Source organism: Cololabis saira, chromosome 12, assembly GCF_033807715.1.
Source record: "Cololabis saira isolate AMF1-May2022 chromosome 12, fColSai1.1, whole genome shotgun sequence".
Classification (NCBI taxonomy): domain Eukaryota; kingdom Metazoa; phylum Chordata; class Actinopteri; order Beloniformes; family Belonidae; genus Cololabis; species Cololabis saira.
The window spans coordinates 12,057,412-12,079,490 of NC_084598.1; the positions used below are offsets into that span (position 1 = coordinate 12,057,412).

At 40.4% G+C, this 22,079-nt stretch overlaps 1 protein-coding gene across 2 annotated transcripts; it reads left to right on the forward strand.

Annotated features, from left to right (window-relative positions):
• Positions 1-339: 339 nt before the first annotated feature.
• Positions 340-21,450, forward strand: ap4b1 (adaptor related protein complex 4 subunit beta 1). Of its 2 annotated transcripts, none has more exons than XM_061735553.1 (13): positions 340-712; positions 2,610-2,834; positions 2,915-3,045; positions 4,670-4,817; positions 6,717-7,002; positions 7,709-7,807; positions 10,567-10,678; positions 11,355-11,438; positions 11,535-11,638; positions 16,332-16,539; positions 16,623-16,937; positions 18,172-18,318; positions 19,610-21,450. In XM_061735553.1, exons 1-13 carry the CDS (start codon positions 600-602, stop codon positions 20,077-20,079), a joined length of 2,442 nt encoding a protein of 813 aa, XP_061591537.1. In that variant the 5' UTR covers positions 340-599; the 3' UTR covers positions 20,080-21,450. The 2 variants fall into 2 exon arrangements, with proteins under 2 accessions (XP_061591537.1, XP_061591536.1); XM_061735552.1 differs by having other exon boundaries at positions 18,166-18,318; positions 19,610-21,449.
• The last annotated feature ends 629 nt before the right edge of the window (positions 21,451-22,079 follow it).

Genomic DNA, 22,079 nt, shown 5'->3' on the forward strand with positions numbered 1-22,079 from the left:
GTAATCAGCACAAATTATCTGTCCCCATAGGCTATGATAAAATCCACCATCCCCCCTGATTTGTTTTTACAACTCGAGTACTGTTTACAACCAAAAGTACTTTGCGCTGGTTAGGGGGTACTTGGCTGAAAAAATATTTCACAGGGAGTACATCACTGAAAAAAGCTAGAGGACCACTGGTTTAGTTTGTGTAGTTGCATTTAGCCGTGTGCCACTGAGGATCAAAAGCTGGTCGTTAGCGACGCTCTTCGGACGCTCAGGGGCGACACCAACGTCCCGGGGTGTAATATTGCAGCGGCCAGCAGGGGGCGCTGGCGCCAACATGCATGTTCAAACAAGAGGAAGAAGAAGTGCGGAAATGCACACGATGTAAACAAGCCAGTCATCCATGTAGTTTGGGAGCAAATACAATTTCCACCTTAAGTCCCATTTGCCAATTTATTTAAGATTATTCGATCCATGTGTTTATATGTAGCAAGTGATATAGGCGTAGATGATGTTATACTGAAAAATTTCCGCTGCGTTTTTGCGTATGTGCGAGCAGAAGAGACTGGTTACTGGCATCTTCTCCCTTTAAAGCTCGTCTGTGTTCGGTCACAATGCCGTATCTGGGGGGCGAGGAGACGGTCAGGGAACTGAGGAGGGCCCTCTCCAACCCCAACATCCAGTCTGACCCCCTGCGGTACAGGAGCACCGTCCTCAAAGTCATCAGGTGCTTTCAGACACGCACGGATGCAATAACGCTGATAACACTGTTGCTGTTTTCTGCACAACAGGTGCACCTTCACGGAAGATGCATGTGCAGGGCTAGAAACTCTAATATGGAGCCCTTCCTCAACCTCTCTGAATGTTACACTATTGCACAGGTGTCAAACTGAATCCCAGAAGGGCCGGTGTCCTGCATGTTTTAGATGTTTCACTGCTTTAACACACCTGATTCTAATTAATCATTGTCACCAGCTTGTCATCAAAGTCTGGATAGTTCTGTTGATGACACAGTCACTTGTATCATGGTGCAATGAAGCAGGGAAACATCTAAAACCTGCAGGGACACCGGCCCTCGAGGACTGGAGTCCACACCCCTGATCTACAGCATCCAGAACTTGCAACACCCCAGATTTTTTTCTCTCAATTAAAAATACTTTATTTCAAAAGTCCTATCTCCTTGCTAGAATCAATCCCATCTTGGTGCCAGCTCAGCAGATGGCAAATTGATCTCATTTGTATTGAATTGTATTTCTGAGAGAAGCTTTGTGAGATTAAAAGAGGAATGGATAGAAAAATGAATGGAAGGTTCAATTTAGTTCAAGTTCATTTATCCATCCATCCATCCATTTTCTATACCTGCTTAATCCTACAGGGTAATGGGGATCTGATGGAGCCTATCCCAGCTCATTACAGGTGAAAGGCAGGGGTTCAATTCAAGTTCAATTCAAGTCTTTAGCATCTTTGAAACACAAGTGCAACTCAAAGTGCTTGACAGATTTAAACAAAGCATGAAGCAACAACAAACTACAAATAAAAGTAAATACAGTTTAAAGCAATTATAAAATACATACAAGTATATTATTAAATAGCAAGTTTAGTAAAGCTATTCAAAAGATAAATATTGAAACTCTTTTAATAAGGAAGGTCTTACGTTTAGACCTAAAAGCCATGAAAGAGTCAGTGTTTCGTATCCAGATTGGTAGCTGGTTCCACAGGGTAGGAGAAGTGTTCTTCATGGAGGTCATGTTGATGGGTAGAGCAATCGAACAATGGCATATATTAATGCTGGAGTTCAGTTTGAATGAATTTGTACACTTCCTCGGCTCTTTGTCTATCATCAAAACTATCCACTATCCTTGTCATTAAATCAAATACCTTATATTCTTTCTTTTATTGGTTTACTCTCTCTCATTCTGTACTAGGACACTCTGGGAACTGTGAGTAAACCAGCAGACTGAGACCGCATCTGTAGAAGAAGACAAGCTAACCCTTTCTCTGATTGATGCAATTTTGTCAGTAAAATAGTTAATAAAATCATCGTTGCTGAGAGAGGAGGGAAAACATTGTTCAACAAAATTATGGCTCTTTTACACCCTGGAAACAGTGGTGAAAAAAGAACCTGCGGTTGTTCTTGTGCACCTCTATGAGTTGTGAATACTATGTAATTGTGGCAATACGTAAGGCAAAAAAGTAAGCAAGGTCAAAGTATCCCTGGGCTGCCGTTCATCACCTGCTAAAAAATATTAAATATGTTTAAAGGTTGTTTTATTTATTGGTCCAGTAACAAAATGCAACTTCCATAGACACTTTATGACACAGTCTGTTCTTGGGGTAAATTTGATCATGTACAAAGTTTGCATTTGTTTCAAATCTATGCCATTTCAGTTTTTACCCCTACTGTGTCCTGTAGAATTTTGTCATTTTGAAATGATCTCTTAACTAAAGAAACAAAAAATATTTCTTTGGGAGTGCTCCTTTAGTAACAGGAACCCCCAACCTTTTCCCTGAGGCTCAGTGATTCAAATAAGTCACATTCCACACATTATTTTGTAATTGACATCCTAAATGAAACTCATGGATTGCTTTTCTTGTCACTCCCCATCCTCCTTCTCAATGTCTAGGGCAATGTCTCAAGGTGTGAATGTGTCGGGTCTGTTCAGTGAGATGGTGAAAGCGTGTGCCACGGTAGATGTAGTCCAGAAGAAGCTGGTCTACATCTTCCTGTGTTCGTATGCCACTTTAAACCCAGAGCTTTCCCTGCTGGTCATCAACACCCTGAGGAAAGACTGCCAGGATCCAAACCCCATGGTCCGCAGCCTGGCCCTGAGGAACATGACCAACCTCCGGTGAGCTGCAACGCATGCGTGGCTAGTGAAAGGCGTCACATCTGCCCAAGATATTTTTTTTTACCCTTTGTTTGTGTTAGGTTGCCCAGCCTGGTGGAGTACGTGGAGCAGCCTCTGACTGCAGGACTTCGAGACAGAGCTGCTTCTGTACGACGTGTTGCTGTGCTTGGCTGGGCCAAACTGCACAATCTGCAACCCAGTTCTGACATAGGTGGGTTTTGACACGAGAAAAGGAGGGTGGCCCTGGGTGTTTATTTTCTTTTTGTTGTTGGGATACATTTGTGCAAAAAAACAGAAAAAACAATCACAAAGTTAAGGTCCTCCTTCATGTTAAACTGCACAAAAAATAGAAATGGGCATTGCCATCTAGCTGAATCATTCTTTCAAAGAGCTTTTAGGATTCCAACAAATTTGTCTGCCCAGTTTTGCTTCATGTCACAAAGTTTTTGTTTTGTTTTGCATTTCTCTTGCACCAATACCATAAGTCCATCCCCATAACCGTATCCTTAACACCAGTCTTCAGAGTCGTGTCATCTGCAGCAAATACAAAGAAGTGACTGGCTGGTTTTCAAGCAAAACAAAAGTAAAGTTAACATTTGTGTTTGAATCAGTCAATGATGGGTTTTTTGGGGGAGCTAGTATCCAGATAGATATACTACAATGGTGGAGAAATTTAGAGTTAGTGTCTGTAGTTAATGCGCTATTATTGAGCAGCCTGCATGTGGTGCCATTGTTCAGTTTTTCTGTGAATATTTTATAAACTCCATCAAATCCCATTATTAAATAATTCTACAAAAATAGTCAACAAGTACTTTATTTAGGAGCTGTTTTTTTAAACACATTTTATTGTTTTTAGACATACAAAATACAGATACCCCGACCCATCAGATAGCCCATACCAGAGTTACATACTAAAAAAAGCCAGACAATACAATCATAATGACGCATGGTTAATAGAAATACATTAAAAAAAACTATTATACAGGGTTGCAAGGGGAAGTCTTTTTCAATTTGGAAAACTGCCTGCCCTTCTTAGATTTTTCAGATCTGCAGGTATATAATCTAAGAAGGGTGTTCAAACTTTTAAAAATGATTCGTCCCTACCCTTTACAACAGCTTGTAATCTTTCATGATAGATTATATTAAAGACTTCCCTGTACCAAAGGGTGAGACGAGTTGGAAGACTTATGGTGTAGTTTGGCAGTATGTACTTGCGAGCAACTAGTAGGTGTTTATCAAGGAGCTTAAGTAATGCGGTGAGATGTAACTCTCTAGAATTTTGCCTAGGAGGAAAACCCCAGGGTATTTCTTAATTTTAGTTTGAAATACCCCACTGACCACTTTTGAAATAAGTGTCCAATATTTGGAAATAAGTTTACATTCCCAAAGATATTGATAATACGTCCCCCTTTCTAAGTTGCACTTGGTACACAGAGGAGAAATGGAGTGATCAATTTTGTTTAAAATAAGAGGAGTAATATGCAGCCTGTGAAGTGCTTTGTACTGAGCTTCTCTCACCCGGTTACAGGTAGATGTAGACCTGATGAGGTGTATAGCTGCTTGCCAATCATCCTATATATATCCATTATTCCGATTTTTTTTCCCATCTATGAGAGATGTCTGGTAAGTGGCATGTGACGGAAGAACCAAGAAGTGAATAAAAGGCTGTTATGTCTTGTTTTTCTGTTTCTAGAGGAGACAAATTATTTTCACAACTCCCCTACCAACAGCTGAAAACACTGCTTACGTGCCTGAATGTATTTATTGTGTTGAGTGAACTGTGACTTTACGTCCATGTCAGGCGCACATATTTCCTGTTTACCTTTCCTTCCCAGATGCTGCTGTGGTGAACGAGCTGTACAACTTGCTGAGGGACCCAGATCCAGTAGTGATGGTTAACTGCCTCCGAGCCCTGGAAGAGATCCTAAAACAGGAAGGGGGAGTCGTTATTAACAAACCCATCACCCATCACCTCCTCAACAGGTGGGTGCTAAGCTACGACTGAGTCAACATCAACAGCGCTTCAAATCTGTTAACGCGACACACATGCGTGACATTTTTGATGTCTTAAAGATGACCTTGGTTGATGGAAGGGAAAAATACTAGAAACTGGGTTTAAGTTACTCACTGAAATAACAATCGTCTTAATGTGCAGGACTGAGCCCGTTTCTGTGTGAGTCAGTCATTCATCCATGCCCAGTCTATCAAATCAGCATAGCCAAATTACTTCCCGTCGTTAGACAGCCATCACAGGCGGGGAGAGCCAGATGGGAGGATAGGAGATGACTTTTTGCATGTGTTGATGCACAACAGAGCATCAACACATAATATACTGTATATATATATTTGGCTGCAATGAAACAAAGAGGGAAACATTTCATAATACTTTCCATACCCACTGTATATGTGTGTATATATATATATATATATATATATATATATATATATATATATATATATATATGTATATATATATATATATATATATATATATATATATATATATATATATATATATATATATATATATATATATATATATATGTGTGTGTGTATGTGTATAACATTTTTTTATTTATTTATTTTTTCCTACCCTCCCCATGGTACCAACCTCATTCGACATTTTCATCTTCCCAAACGTCTACTGATTTTATGCAAACAAAAACAAACAAGAAAAAAGTGCAAACATTTGGGACTGTTTTCAGTTGTGGATTCATACATTTTTGGTGTTGCAGTGACCATTTCTTGGTCAAGATTTATGGTGCTGAGTCAAATAACTTAATTGTGGTGAGCAACAAACATTCAGAAATAAAGCCACATAAATCAGACCTGAATAATGATACTATTTAAAAAAAAAAAAAAAAAACAATCTCCAAAGCTATTGAATAACAACAGAAACACGGACTGCCACAGTGAAGCAGAAATATGACACTCGTTTTCTACTGATATTAAATCCCTCATCTCATGGAGCAGCAGATATGTGGCAGTATGTAAATACATCTGGGCCACTTTTGGGTCAATCAAGTCTGAGAGATTAGTTTCGTGATACTGTTTATAATGTAAGATTTTAGTCCGTTGCTTAATAGGCCGCTTTAAAAAACAAAAACTCAAAAAGCACTACTTGTAAAGAAAAGAACAACCATCCTGCAGGAAAACGCTGAGGACGGACCTTCAGGTTGTCATTCTTTGATGGAAGTACTTAATGTATAAGAAAAGATGTTATCAGGGATAAAAGGCATTTTAGAGCAAACAGTGTCAGGAAGTGTGTTGGGAGATGCTGAAACTAACCTTACAGTAAAAGCTGGATATTTTTTTAAGAATATCAAATGAATTCTTCTCCAGTGTTAAAAATAATGGTTAACCAAACATCCTCTGCCTCCAAGTCACCTGTATGTGACGAAGGCAGTAAAATGTCAGCTCTTGACCACGGCGGGCCGCCAGCAGGGGTCCACATACCCACTCAAAGATGCTCAAGAGTCTCGCCGTCTTGCTATTGCAGTTGGTCTTAACAGCTCCGCTCCCTCTGCTTATGTAAGCCGTTCTTTCCTCTAGCCCAGCAAAAAGTCGGTGCTACCTTGGAAATGTTTTTTTTGGCCCGGAGCCAGTTCTTTTTCAGTTTGGTGGGAAACTGAACTGCAGATCTTCAAGTTTGCCCGAAACCAGGGGTGTGGTGATCTGGTGATGAAAGATGATGAAATATCATTGTGACATCTAAGTTGATGTTCTACATATTTGAAATGATGAAAGATAGGATCTGGTTGAACGCTGTAAAATGTTGATACAGTGGTGACATTATCCTGAACTTTGCTCATCTTCAATGTGTTGATTGCTAATGCAATTTTAAAGAACTCAATGATAAAAATGGTCCTGCTTTTCTTCCAGACTGAAGGAGTGTGACATTTGGGGTCAGTGTGAGGTGCTGAGGGTTCTTCAGCGCTACCGGCCCCAGTCGGAGGAGGAGCTCTTCGACATCCTGTCCCTGTTGGACGCCTCCCTGGTCAGCGCTCACCCTCCAGTCATGGCCGCCACCCTCAGCCTTTTCCTGATCCTGTGCTCTGGCCTGCCTGCGGTCAGTCTGGCGGCCCTTGAACGGGTATGCGGGCCCCTGCTGGCTGCCTGCGGTAGCGGCTCGAGAGAGATGAGGTTTACGGCCCTCTGCCACATACAGGTCAGTGCAAAAGTATGAGGCAGAGGGTGTTTAAGAGTCAACACTGTATTCTAGTCATTTGATATTCCTAAAAGTAGTCAGCTTCTACTGTAACGTTAGTTTTAGTATCTCAGGGATGGACTTTTCACAATGAAACTGTTTCAGTGTGGCCTTGACTTCTGAATAAATATCCAATAGATTATTTTACATTATAAGAGTTCTTCTGTGTCACAAAACATGACCTAAACATTTGTGTGTGTGATTGTGGCCAAGAAACTAGACTCCTGTTCACCCTATTATGCCAGATGTCTCATATTTGTACGTCTGTATCACCCCAATAATCAAAAAAGAAAAAAAAAGTTGTAAACAAAAAATTATAAAAATTCTAACAAATGGATAGAAGATACCTCAAATTATTCAATTAATTAACAATGCTTTCAAAAAAAAAAGATCTAGAAAACTTTTTAAGACAAAATTGGAGGTGTTTTTGATTTCAATATATAATAAATGCTTCAAATGAAACAGAGATCAAGCTAACCATCATCTGCAGGTTAAACTACAGACCTGAATGTCAGCACAGCAGGCTGTAAGAGGTCCTCTGACTTCCTTACATAATGTAGGGGTTTAACCCTTTTACAGGCCAAACCTCAGCTAAGTTGAGGCAGTGCAACCTGCTGCGTAAAGGCATTATTTTCAGTATGACTGTGTAGTTTTTGTCCCTTTGCAGTTGCTTTTGCGTTCTGTGCCTGGCCTGATGGGGGCGCACTACAAACGCTTCTTCTGTGGCTATGCTGAGCCCGACTACATCAAGCAAAGGAAGATGCAGGTGATGTCTGAGTGTGGTTTTATTTTTCTCCTTTTTTTAACTGTATTGCACTCTTCTATGTGGAAAATCAATTGCACTTATATTAGCTAATATTAGTTAATGTCACCTAATAATAGTTTTATATAAACACAAGTAAATAAATATCCATCCATCCATCCATCCATTATCTATACCCGCTTTATCCTTTTCAGGATCACGGGGTAAATAAATATAGGTGATAAAAATCCACGTGTACCTTCTGCTGCCTGACTTGGTATAAATTAAATACATTTTTTGTTTTTGTTGTTGATTGGTCAGTTTCATATTTGTCTGGATTTGTTATAGCTGTGACCCCCTGGTGTGAATTTGCATGAATAGTTATTTTACATATTGATGAGGAAAATAATTATATAGACTATTTTTCTACAGTAGATCCAAATTAGAGGCAGTGGCGACATGGTTAAAATTTGAACTGACATTTATGATTCCAAGCTCATCACAAGAAGCTCGACTTCGTCCTATTAAGCAATGTTTTGAAGTCATTTTTAGTTTTGAGGATGACGTTTTTGAAAAATAACTTATGTTCGGCTTGAACTCAAAACTTCAGCTTAATTTTTTCTACATGGATGACTTCTGGTTCGGAGAGTGGAAGCAGGATGTTGTGGAACTTAAACTATACTGTCAGATCGGGTTAAAATGAAAATAAGAGACTGGAAAGCCAATCCTCACCATTTTGTATATTTATTTGAGCTTAGAGCCCATGGAGTGTTCTGACGTCATCAGAGGTTGACACAGACAAGGAGATGTGTCTCAAGGGGGTCCATTCAGCTTGGGTGAGAAAGATACAGATGAACAAATCTGTGGGGAATAAGTCTCTTTGACCTTCACAGAATATTACAGACAAACAAAAAGGAATAAACAGATTTTACCCTGGATACAGGGGGTCCACCCCCAGCTGCTTTCATTTGAAGGGACGGACAGGTTACCACCCAGAAAGCTTTTGAGTTGTTGGCTGTTCCTTCCAGATTAATTCCATCATCGATCTACTCGTTTGAATGGTCATGTGATGCTGCTGATTGATCAAGAAACTCAACCACTCCTCTTCCCAGAATATTACTCCTCTTCCTGTTGGGTTATAAGGCTTTCCAATGCCAGTAAGTATTGTTCCCAGTATGTTGCAGCTCAGTTCAGTCATGCTAAAAGTCACACAAGAAACAGACATCCGCTCTTTGAGCTGTTTACGCTGACTCCAGGGGAGCGTCTAAGCCGTGCAGAGGAGGGTACTGTCTTTGGCTGCTTGTGTTCATAAAAATATTCTCACAATAGCTGAGAGACTGAACGTAAAATGAGCCATAACATCTGGCTCATCTCCTTTTCAGAACAATCCAAAATTCCATGTCACTCATGAACCACATCTGTCGTATTCTAGATCCATTTCACCCTCATTATCGACATGAGATGTGCATCAGGTAGAGGGTGTTGGATGTAGATATCTATCTGCAGCGGTTTCACGTCACGCTGTGCAGGAGTTGAGGTAATCAACTAATGCAGGCTGGCTTGTTTACAGTCCTCCGAAAGGCTCACAGTGTGTTGCGCTCAGAGATTATTCATGATTCATGTAGGTCGGATACTAATTTGGTTAAAAATGCTCTTATACCGGGAACCGGACTACAACTGACTTGATCACAAAGATAAAGGTTGAAGCAGCACTGGGTGAACAACACAGATCCTGTCTGTGTTCTTTATTTTTAAAGGAATTGTTATATGAAGTGACATCTATTTATATGAAGTGACATAAAGTAAAACGTGAAGTAAAACGAGCTTTAGATGTAAATACCAGAAAATCCTGAGCCGCACACGTACGCCTAAATGTGCCACAATGGTTAATTTGGAAAGTACCTCTAAAATATTCCTCTTTTTAAAAAGCTCCTTGTTACACAAAACATAAAATAAGTCCTGGTACGTTCAGTAGAAAGATGTTTTATTATGGATTTCTAGTGTGTTTGTTTTCACGGCTTTAATCACAAAAGATGTGCACTCTAAAAGTGTAATATTTTATCAGGTGGAGGTGGCGGTTACCTGTGGAGTTGTAGCTTCCACACCATTGCAGGCTTTTGTTTGTAGCATGTAGTAGCTGGTCCGACTGCCGGTTTTCTAGGGCACACCACACACACCCCCATTGTGCTCACTTAACCATTCGGTGTTGGAATTGTGTTACATTTAGGTAGAAATGGTCTTTATCGGCTTAAAGCTGAGCTTTTTTTCCCCCCATTTGTTCAGGAAAGCTGTGGGTCCACACCAAAACAAAGCCAACCTTTATCCACTTTGACGTCTGAAATTTTCAGCGTAGCTAAAGGACCAACAATGGCACGCAACCTAAACTAAGTGGAGCCTGTTGTGACTCGTGCAGTGAGGCAGCCCCGTTTCTGAGATGGTTTTATAAGTTAGACACGTTCTGTCCTTGCATTTCTGTTGCTTTGTGTTTGCTTGCAAGTTACAGTTGGGTGTAAATTGTCCCCGATTGTCCAATCAAAGTGTATAGCCGTGTATAGCTCCAGAAATGATCCTTTTTGGGCTTCTCTGCGTCTGGACTTCCTGATGTCACTCCAACAGACAAGCACCTTGGCATCTGATACTCATACAGATTTCTTTTTTTTTTTACAACCATGTTTGAGTTCCCCACTTAAAACACCTCAGCTTATTCATTCACACCTACACGTCCTGGTTGTAGCAGCAGCAACCTTGGGTTTTGACCAAAACCCGAACTGTTGTGTTTGCAGGTGCTGGTGGAGCTTGTGAATGATGACAATGTTGTAATGTTACTGGACGAGCTGAAGGGATACTGCACTGATGTCAACACTGAGACGGCCCAGGCTGCTATCTCAGCTATAGGTAAACACGCAAACCGCACTGCTGCTGTCATTTGCCAATAAATTGTTTTTTTCATTAATACTGCATAGGATGATTAAATGATATTAAAGTCTTGAAGAGGATTTTAGCTGCTTTTACCTGTGGGGGAAGGGACAAATGGTTGTGCCAAGTAAACGAAATAATCAGAACAAAGCCAAGCCTAACTACCCACTAACTACTTATGGACAAATCAAATAAAAGACCTAACTAACTGATGCAAAAAAAAGGGATGTGCAAAAACAGATACAGTGGGTGGCACTGCTACAAAAGCATATTTTCCTCATATTAAAAGAAAGGTTCATTTTATTCCAAAACAATGCTTGTACCCATTAATTATTCATAACATTGGATCTCTTTCTCCAAATAGGATGTAATGTTATAAAATAAATAATGCATAACATTTGTTCAAAAGTAACCAGACGACAAGGACAATGTGTGGAGAACAGGATATCCTGTTTGTTAAAATAGAAGAGAAAAGTGTGTATCTTGTTTATTTAAAAAGAGAAGAAAAAAAAAACAAGCCTAATAGAAAGTCACTCAGACTCAAAGCTCATCTGAGGAAGTTAAGGAAGCTCTCAGGTTATTGCAGTCGCTCATCTTCTCCGTGGCCAGAGCACATAACTCATTTCCTGTCTGCTGCTGTCTGGATCACATGCAGGTTGCATCGGCAGAAGCTACAGTGACCGATGTCTGGAGATCCTTACTGGGCTGCTTGGCCTCAAACAAGATCACATCACTTCTGGTAAAAGCCTTTCCTCAGATTCACACGGATATAGCTGCCAGCAAGCCCCTGACACAGGTTTTCCCTCTAAACAAATGTCTCTCTCTTCCTTCCCAGCGGTGGTGCAGACGATGCGTGACCTGGTCTGGGTGTGTCCTCAGTCTAGCGAGACAGTGTGTTTTGCCCTGGATGGTTGTGAGGAGACACTGCAAGAGTGCCAGGTTAGAAAGCAGATACTAAAATGCAGTCCAGGCCAGTCCTGGCTCAACCGTCCATTCAGACCCCGAGCTCATGTTGTGAAGGTTTTGATACTTGATAATAAAATCAGGGAAGTACAACTTCTGACTGATTATTTAACTTCCTTAACTGAGTAACCGGACAAGATTGTACGGTTGATGACATGATTAAAAGTTTCCCAGTGTGTATACATGAAATTGTTGAATACGCCATGTTCCAAGCGCATGCTGGCATGTACCAAAATCAACTTTGCATAGATTTGTATAGATTTGTGTATATTTGTGCGCATTTGCGACCATGCAAATTCTGTCATTTGACAGACCCCAACTAAAAAGTCCTGAAACCCGCTTTTATACCACAAAATGTGTTCCCCTATCTTTCCTGAAATGAAAAGGGATTTGAAAGCAATATTTTTTCAGTCGTTCAGGCAATTTTGATTGACACCCGAAGTGATTCATACACCAGAAACTTTTGGTGCGTTTGTACATTAAGGGCCTGATTTACTAAAGGTTTGCGTGCGTAAAAACGTGTGCAAACTTGACAGCACCCGCAAACCAATGTGCCAGCTGATCTACTAACAGCGTGCAAAGAGGACTGCGCCTCTCAAATGAGCAAAACAGCACACGCTATTCATTTAGTACTTTTGCCCTGATGAATAATCAATATGGGGCGTACCCGCCAGAAATTGCTAAATACTGGGAGGGAAAGATGCAAATATGTCCATTTACCACCCGCAATGAGATTTACCAAGCCTGAAAGTTTTTGCGTGGATTGTGATTGCGTCTGTATTTAATACGTTCGAAAGGAAGGTGCTAATCTCCACATGCAAAAGGAGAAATATTTTATTTGAATGTTAAATCGAGTATTATTCAGCAAAAGGTTGCCACAGGAGGCACATTCATTTTTTTATTTGTGATAATAAATAAATCACGTGTTTTCATGGAGAAAAAAGTGTTTCTGTTCTGCAGTTGTCATACCCCGGTGTTGTGCCGTATTCAGCACCCCTGCCGTGAAAAGCACCCCCTCGTCTGACAAAAATGATATTCTCATTCCGTGTCACGTTCTGTTTAGCGTCCAGTTTTGTGTTAATGATTCATGTTTAAATGCGCTCATGGATTCCACAATATTCATACTTTCCCACAATCACAGTCACACATAACAAAAATCGGGTAAATGGTTATTGATGTCATTAATTAATAGCCTGCTTACTGTGTTGTCTTCCATAATATTTGTAAATATATATAATATAAACTCCTAAGTATGTGTTTGTGTGAGTGTGTATATATAAATATATTGAAGTGTCAGTGTGTTGTTCTTTTCTTGGTCTACTTATCATTGAATATACGAGGGGGTGCTTTTCACGGCAGGGGTGCTGAATACGGCACAACAATTTGCCTCTTCCACTAATATCTCTAACTCGAACTCGTCAAATTTCATTTTGCGCTTGCGACTTTATCCTGCTTTCCATCCAGACTCTCCATGGCGCAAAGTTTGCGCCGCAAACCGTAAGACGCGCAAAACCTCATTTAAATACTGAGGTTTGCACCTGTTATCAATTGCGCACGCAATCTTAGTTGATCACCCGCAAAACACACAACAACAGCACGTGCAAACTTTTTCAGTGCACACGCAATTTAGTACTCTTTATTACCTTATATACCTTCATGGTCCTGGAGCTATCAACCAATCAGCTGCTATTCACAGTTCTCAGATGCAAATTGAAATCGAGGAGAGGCAATAGAGCATTTTCTGTTGCTCTATTTAATCATATCAATATCATATAGATATATATATATATATATATATATATATATATATATATATATATATATATATATATAAATACATTTATTAGATATATTACGATTTACAACATCTTTCAGTATAAGAACTGTGCAGTTCTTTGTACACGAGGACCCAGGTCCTCAGGCAGCGCTACATTACAGACATGATTCTGCACAGCTTCAGGAATACCACAGTTTGTCCCTGTTTCCACACATTCAGTGAGGGGATAAAGCTCAAAAGACTAAAAGCATTTAATTGATAATCAAAAGGTTCTGTTTAACAGGGTTGAAATAGCTTTATCGACAGGTTGCACCCACCTGAAAGGTCCACCATCAAAACAATGAATAACAGCAGCCCACAGTTGCACCGTCCTTAAACGTCTGTGCAGTTGTGATGTTATTTATTTGCTTGCAAATGTTTGCTCCTTTCAGTCTTTCACTTAAAAGTCTATGCACATTTTAGTATAATAAAATTAGCTTTTGCAGATGATACAGTTTTTCAAATTAGCGACTGGACAGGCTGCTCTCTCTACTGATACTGTTCATTGTTAACAATGATTATTTTTTCATGTGAAACAAATTCATATTTTGTTTCCTTCATAAACGCTACTGTGTCTACTTATGAAAACAAACGCTGGACTCTTTGTTTTGGCAATAGCTTTCTTATGCGATTTCATATGTGACAGAGCAACCAAAGAATGTCCTGCAATCCTGTTGATCCTGATACGCTACACAGTCAACAAAGTTCAGATGTTTCTACCTAAGCACAGTTCCCATCTTAGAGAGAAACAGGGCTGTGGTTTACTGTCTAAAAAGCTTCAGAAAGATTAAGTAGGATATTTTGATGTAGCTTTTGGTGCCTTGAGGCACAGGCAGGAGAGCTTTAATAGAGCAGACTGTTTTGGGTTGTAGAGTCTGAGAGTAAATCTTAGAGCCGTGTGAAAACTATCCTTTTGATAACCTTGGAAAGGAATAGAAATAGTCAAACTAACTGTGAGAAATATGCCAGAGGCCCAAAAACAGGATTTATTACATGCATAGATGTTTGTAAAAAGGTAAGGTAAAAGAAATGACCTGAAGATGGCTGGGTCACTTCATGTAAGAGGATAAGCTGCATGCTACTGTAGAAGCTTTGATACCTCACATTAAGGAGGAGAGGAATGAGTGATGGAAAAAAATACACTATTGACCAGGAAAGACGGAGGGCATGTGGCTGGACTGTTTTAGCCGTTTGCTTAGAAAGTGCGCTGGGATGCGAAGATGAAAGGTCACTGATTGACTCGAGGCGTTTTCTCCTGGTGGGCCTTACCTTTTTTTTGAAAGAAAAGACAACCAGCCTTTTGAACCTTCTGAATGTGAGGAATAGATGTCAGGTGATATGATTGACAGCCAATGAGATCAGTTAAGTGGGTAGATCTGTGCCATTTTCTCTCAGCAGTTCTGAGACTTCACGCACCTTCAGTGGACATATTGTATGTTAGCCATGGGTGAGGACAGAGGTTGTCTGGTGAAACTTGCAGGGAGAGCAGCCCCCGAGGACTAGAGTATGAGACTAGTGATAGTATTCAGCGTTCAGAGACTTGAGGCATGTATGTTAGGCCAAGTGTGGGGGCAGTGCTTGTTCTTGTCTCATTGAGAGACAAGAATTCAAGAGAAAGATGATTACATTAGGCAACAGTCCATTTTATTAAGGGGGGAATTCCCGTAATCTGACAGAGGAGGAAGTTTCAATATTAACTGGATTGGCTCTTTCTGCATGAACTGGAGATGACTCTGGACAATGACTCTGGAAATATTGTATTAAGGTGAAAAAGTTACATTGTGCTGCTTTAAGCTATTATTATGGCTCAACTAGACCATTCAGTTGGACGGCTTTCCTTGTGTCAACATGCTTGTAGACGAGGGGAATCAATATGTAGGACTCCCTGCAAAAGGTTGCAATATGCCTGTTTTTGGCTTGTTATTCTGGAGCTTTTTTGGTTCATATATTACAGCACACCAAAATAATATAGTATATTGTTTATATTGAACGTTGTTTGTTTGTATATTGAATATATTTATATTGTTGCCTGGCAATGTGTCCTGAATGCTTTCATTTTTGTCTTCCTTTCTTTTTCCTTTTGGGTAAAATTGTGTTGCATGCACAGAGTACATAGCCCAGTTTCATACCTGTCAGGTCTCCCGTTTTGGCCCGGAAACGACCGTATTTTATCCCTCCTTCCCGCTGTACTCCAGTATTTGTATTTTCCCATAGATTTCCAGTTTTATAACATAATAATTTTTAAAAAGCTGATATTAGTGACACATTTCTGTTTAAAAAGCTGTTTTAGACCGTACTTGGCACCAATCGCAGTATAAAAGCAATAAACTATGCCAGACTGTACAGTTCAATAGCCACACTTTAAAGTTTGACATTTCCCACTTCCCCATACTACCAAGTACGGTCTAAAACAGCTTTTTAAACAGAAATGTGTCACTAGTATCCGTTTTTTCCACTGCCAATCACGTGAATATGGTGTATATACAGTGTTGAATCATACTTCTACTGATAACTTCTGAAACCTACGTTTCCTGAAGGCAACATGACTGAGGTTGTATGGTCCTTTAATACCGCCCAAGTCTTTAAACGTTTGAATGATGTCTCTACATAAAATATGGCCGAGCAAAAAGGTACAGAATTCTATGCCTTTTTTTTTCGCCAACTAGCTGATAGCCGCTAGCGTTGCCACGGTAAGCAGGTTTTTTGTGACTTTTGCTTGCTACCACTTTGCCTTCGGGCCATTTTTCACAATTGCAATATGGCCCTACCACAACTGGCAATGCCCATAATAAGCCACAGTTTCCAGTCCTCAGGCACCTACATGGTCCACTAATTCTCCTCGTCTTCCATTAGGGCAGGCAGGCCTTGCTATGGCTGCTGGGCATCTACGGGGAGCGAATCTCCAGTGCCCCATACACGTTGGAAGTGTTCATCGACGGCGTGAGGAGTGAGGCTTCTGTGGGAGTAAAGGCAGAACTGCTGACGGCCACCATGAGACTGTTTCTGTGCCGACCTGCTGAGACACAAGACATGCTGGGAAGACTGCTACACTACTGTATAGGTGTGTGTGTGTGTGTGTGTGTGTGTGTACAGAAAAGAGACGTATGGATTAAGAGATGAATGTTAACACTCTGTCTTTTCTAGAGGAGGAAACAGACATGTGCGTGCGTGACCAGGCCCTTCTCTACTACCGCCTGCTGCATTGTGGCATAGAAGAGACGCGGAAGGTCCTCCAAGGTCGGAGGTCAGATCCTTCTCTGGGCGTTTTGATTGGCCGCCCTGCAGAGCCCATCAGTCAGTGGGCATCTAGTTTTAACACTCTAGAGCCTTTGAGACAGGGCACTTTAAACACAGACTCGTCCAGCAGAGAAAGCCCTGAACACGTGGCCTCAAAACTGGAGCCAAACGTTGACTTCTGCGACACACTGGACTGTGGCCACATTGAGTCGGTTCTTCCTGGTGAGTAATGTACAGCATTTTGAGGATCTCAATAAAGTTACTTGACAGTTCTAGGTGAGACCTTTTCAGTTAGCTCACACTCTTGCAATCTCTACTTCTCTTTCAGATTGCTCGGTGTAACATATGGGCGATAATCGATGGAAGTTTATTAGTTATTCGTCCTTTGATTTTTTTACCATTTAAAGAAGGGGTCGGATCCATTTTTAATTACAGTCTAATTACAGACAGTGGTCAGTGCGCGTAAGCATTGTTTGACAGGTAACAACAGGGGTTCCGAGTATGTTAAAATTGCATTATTTTTTTTGCTATAAAACATGTTCTGAACACAGCAAATTAAAGCAAAATAAAGGAAATACAAGCAATCGGAAATGTCTGCAGAGAAATGAATCACCACACACCTCTAATGGGTTATATTTTATGTAGAGTCTGAGTACTTAGTATTAATCTAAATCTTTTTTTTAAGTATCACATGTTAAAATTCTACCAAAGAAAAGGCCTTTCCAAAAAAAAAAGGAAAATATGGCGTCTCGGAAGTGTCAGTTCATACGGTTTAAGACTAAGGTCGGTGTCTTGCTGTACAGAGCTGGCCAAGACATGCCCCATATGTTCTGACCTTCTCATGCAAGCAAAAACAAAGAACTGGTACAATGACTATAAACATGAAAGCACCAAGTGCATGCTCTGATTGAATCACATTTTTCAGTGCATGTTGTCATGCTGCACTGTTTGTTTTTACTCTCTCAAACTTCTGCATAACTGACACTGAGATAATTAAAGATTTCACTCACTCGCTTACTTTTAGACAGCTATTTCTGCTTTTTCTCACTCTCACCTGCGGTTTCTCAGTTAGAACAAAATGTCCTTTTTTTAATGGAGTATGTGAACAGTCTGCAATGAATGACATCTGCAGAACCAATGAAGTCTGCTGCTCTGGCCAAAAATCTGACGTTAACCGGAGCTGGGTATTTTGGATGATGAAATCCTGCGTCACTTGGCTGTGGGCAGTGCACCTTTCCTAGACATGCAGTATGATGATTCAAAGCCTTTGCCATGACATTTCAAGTTGAACTTGAGTGCATCCTATTTACCTTGTGGTATTTTCTCAAGTGGCAGGTTGAATTTACTGGAGAAGGTTTCAAAAAAAAATAAAAAAATCAGTTTCCTCTCTCCTCTCTCCCATTCACAGCATTCTCACTATCTTTCTGTTGTCTTCCTACATCTTCTCCATCCTCAGATGGTGGGGCTCAACACTCAGGCTCCTCCCGTGAAGGCCTGGCCTCCAGCAATGTGGCTCCCCTTAATTTGTCCCTCTCCCCGAGTGTCAGCCCAGAGGAGTTTGAGCGGCTGTGGCTGCAGCGACACACTTTGCATTCTGAACAAGGTAATAAAGTAAAAGGATGTTGGTTGCAGCTTTCCCTTCACTGGGTCAGAATTGTAACTGACAGGAGTGTGCAGGCCTGCCAGAACCACTGATTGTGTTAAATCTCTTCTTTCTACAAAATATCGGCATATATATACTCAAGTATTATACTTAAGTATACATATGCTATTTATACCACTTTACAAAGCTAGATGTTGCATTTTTACTGCACTGTATTTACATATATGACAACTGGATTATGTAGTTCCCAACCCTGGTCCTTGAGCGACGCTGCCCTGCATGTTTTAGACGTTTCCCGGTTTCAACACACCTGATTGTAATTAATGGTCGTCATCAGTTTGTCACCAAAGTCTGCACGAGTCTGCAACGTCTATCAGGGTGTGTTGAATCATCATAAATACTAAAAAAAAAAAAAAAAAACAACAAAAAAACGAAACACAGCTAAAGTTTGCAGGGTTGCATTTGAAAAAAACAACAGAACTCCAGAAATAGACACACAAGGCCAAAATGCCCAACACCACATCTAATGAAAACCAAATACTGCATGTTAGCACAAACATTTGGGTCATGGCGATTTCCTGGAACAACTGCGAATCAGTACAGTGTTTACACATCAGCTACGATGAAGCTCGCTCTGAGCTACACTGGATATCCTGTTAGAGGCGATTAAGGGAGTCAAGAAAAGTAATGACAGAAGAGAAAATGAGACAGTGTCAAAAGTCAGAAACCAAGGGAGAATAAAGATGACAGAAATGCCTTTATTCTTCTTTAAATGGTGCGGTTCTCTAAAGAGAGCTGAGCTAATGATGTGAATCAACATTGTAAAGAAGACAAGCCAAAATTCCTCCACAGCATTGAGAGAGACTGATGACGTCATGCAACAAACTTCAAGATGGTACTGTTGCTGGTTGTTCTACAAGCTTTTGAATTATGTGGTGATTGTAGGTTTTGTGTTACGGCACAATGTCAGATGGGTTGTCTTGTTCATCATGGGTTGCTTGTTAGACTTGTTTTTTCTAATGTGAAACCTTTTCTTTGTAAAACTTTAGCTCCAAGAAAGTATTTAAAAAAAAAAAAACCAACAACCTCTCTCTGCAAATCTTACTTATCTTATTGATAATCTTAGTGTCAAATATATCGTTTTTGTTTTGTGATACCTGTGATAGAAATCTGTGAAAGTTACGTTAGTGCCCTCCCATAAAGCCTGCCTGTGAGGTCAGTGAGCGACTGTCCATGTGCAACACTGTAAAAGTTTTTGTTGTGACCTTGCTGTTTGTTTTGTTGCAAAAAGGCACTGAAGCAACTGAAGAGGGAGAGGATTGTGTGTGGATAGAAGAGTGCATCCGCTGCCGGGTCGTACCTCACCGCTCCCCTCAAAGCCTGCAGGCTGCCATGCAGCTGGTCAACATCCAGACGCTGGCCTTCACGCCGCCGCACACGCTCCCCTGGAGGGTCTTCCTGTACACGCACACCCAGCACACGCGCGCTGCAAGCACACCCAACACCACACTTATCCTCGGGGAGCTGCTGTACACCGGAGAGGCACATCAGAAACTGGGAGCACAGGAAGGCACCACTGAGGAAGACGTGGATGCAAAGGAGGAAGTGGAGGCAAAGGTTGAAGAACTAGAAAGGACACAAGATGGGAAAGAAGAAATAAAAGTGACTCTAAAGCAGCAGCCCAGAGATGCTGAAGCCGTGGAGGGATTCCTCTCAATCCTTAGCAGCGTGCTGGACACGCTGTCCTCAGAGAAGGCTTAGACGAATCCCCCACACCGACTTTCACAGGCCTGTTGGTTTGTCTTACGTCTCCTCCCACTTACTTGTCCAAGTCCTGCGCTAAACACACGTGTAAAACATTACCTTGAAGAAATCGGTGTTGGAAACTTTTTAGTCTAATACATCTGTGTAAACTTTGTTACTTTTCATCCTGGAGGAGGATATACATGTATTATGGAAATAAAACAACATTTTCCATCATTTAGAGTCACATTTGGGCACCTAAAGGGATTTTTTATTTAAAAACTCAAACATAACACAACCTTGCAACCTTGTTACGTCTTAAAATGTGTAATTCAGCGAGCCAATCATATTCGCAGGGTACTGTGACATCACAGATCAGAACTCTCCAGCTTCTCATCTTTATTTTCACCCAAAATGTCAAATTGTGCTGTTGATGTACCTCAGAGGAGATTTTAGCTCTTTGATTTACCATTACAGGTGGCGTTTCAATATCTGTTACTTTTACATGAACAAGTTGAATTTCTTGAAATGATTGTCTGCTTTGCATTTTATGTCAAATTCTCATCAATTAATGAATTCAGCAAGCCTAAAAAATCAAAAGGTTGCTCTTCCAGCACTCTCACTTAATGTTCTGTCAAGTTCAGTCAAGTTCAGAGGAACCAGACTAATTACTGTATCTAAGAGTGAAATAATTAAACTGCTGTTGAATATCCAATGTAGTGCATCTGCAGAAGGATATCAGATCAACCAAATGAACTTGTGGGTATGTTGTGGCACTTGTTTTGTCTCCAGCAGTATCAAGTCTCAACAAAAAAAGGTATTTTTCCATGAGGCCTTATTGTCTTAGTACATGAACACCAAGCTATTACTGATGTTATTGTACTGAAAATGCCTTATTACAGCTTTGAAAGGGAACTGCTGGGTCATATTTGATTATTTAAAAGGATAAATTATATGTACTTGTGTCTTATGTCATCACTTTTTAAAATAAAACTAGCAAATGCAGGCTAAAAATAAAGTGAAGCAGAGTTTTGTGGATTAAAATATCAACGGACTGTTTTTGCTCCACATAGCTGCTGAGTAATGTCCGTCCTTCAGCCTCATTTACACAATAGAGCTTTCTGGTGCCAAACTCTAAGCAGAAAGATTTGATTTTAATCAGGCCTCTCGTCACACAAGTCTAACCTGAAACATTCATCAGTTTTTAACTGAATTATCTACCGCTGCAAAGACCAACTGACTGGCAGAGAAGGAAGTATGATCCTATTTTTGACTCGTCTGCAACTATTCAGCTAAATTTTTGTTTTTTCTCTTTTAACAAGTGTGCAATTTTTATGCAAAACTCAACACTACGTATTGCCGGTCTTTAATCAAAACTGCAGGTGAAGGAAGTGGGCGTTCATCACACCCTTTGGGGTACTTGCTTCATCTCACTGGAGCTCACAAGCAGGCCACAACCTGTACTAGCTGTCATTTTTGACAAATCAGGAAATGAGAACAAAAAGATTAAGTATCTTTTAATGTAGTGTGTGGTATTGTGAGCTTTCAGGCTTAGTACCGTTTGCCATCTCAGTAATGCATCACTAACATGCTGTAAGGATTATCTATGTAGCCATGATTATCTCTGCTGTGCAGGGTAACCGCACCCTGCAGAAGAGAATGCTACGGGGTGTTAAGGTTTTTTTTGCTCATTTTTTATGAAAACCTCAGGAAGTTCTGCATCTTGTGACGGTTTCATATGCTTCCTTTATCCAAAATGTGGGACATACAGAACATTTGAGAGATAAATAAAAAAGCTGTCCACCTCTTCAGATTGCTCACCTTTAAAAAAAAAAAAATCCCCTCAAAGCAGAGGTACATTAAGTAGATTAAAGAACATTTCTGTTCAATGAATATGGAGCCTTGTAGGAGCTCTGTGGAGAACCACTACCGTTATCAGCAGATGGCTGAAGATCAATACATAAAAATGTACAAAGAATAAAATATACAAATAAACATAAAATATTACAAAAAAAAGG

Bases quoted from the DNA above. Each gene is read 5' to 3' on its own strand.
- ap4b1 (XM_061735552.1), top strand. From the start codon at position 600: ATGCCGTATCTGGGGGGCGAGGAGACGGTCAGGGAACTGAGGAGGGCC. The intron at 713-2,609 runs GTGCTTTCAGAC...CTCAATGTCTAG, and splicing joins ACCGTCCTCAAAGTCATCAG to GGCAATGTCTCAAGGTGTGA. The intron at 16,540-16,622 runs GTGTGTGTGTGT...TGTCTTTTCTAG, and splicing joins ACTGCTACACTACTGTATAG to AGGAGGAAACAGACATGTGC.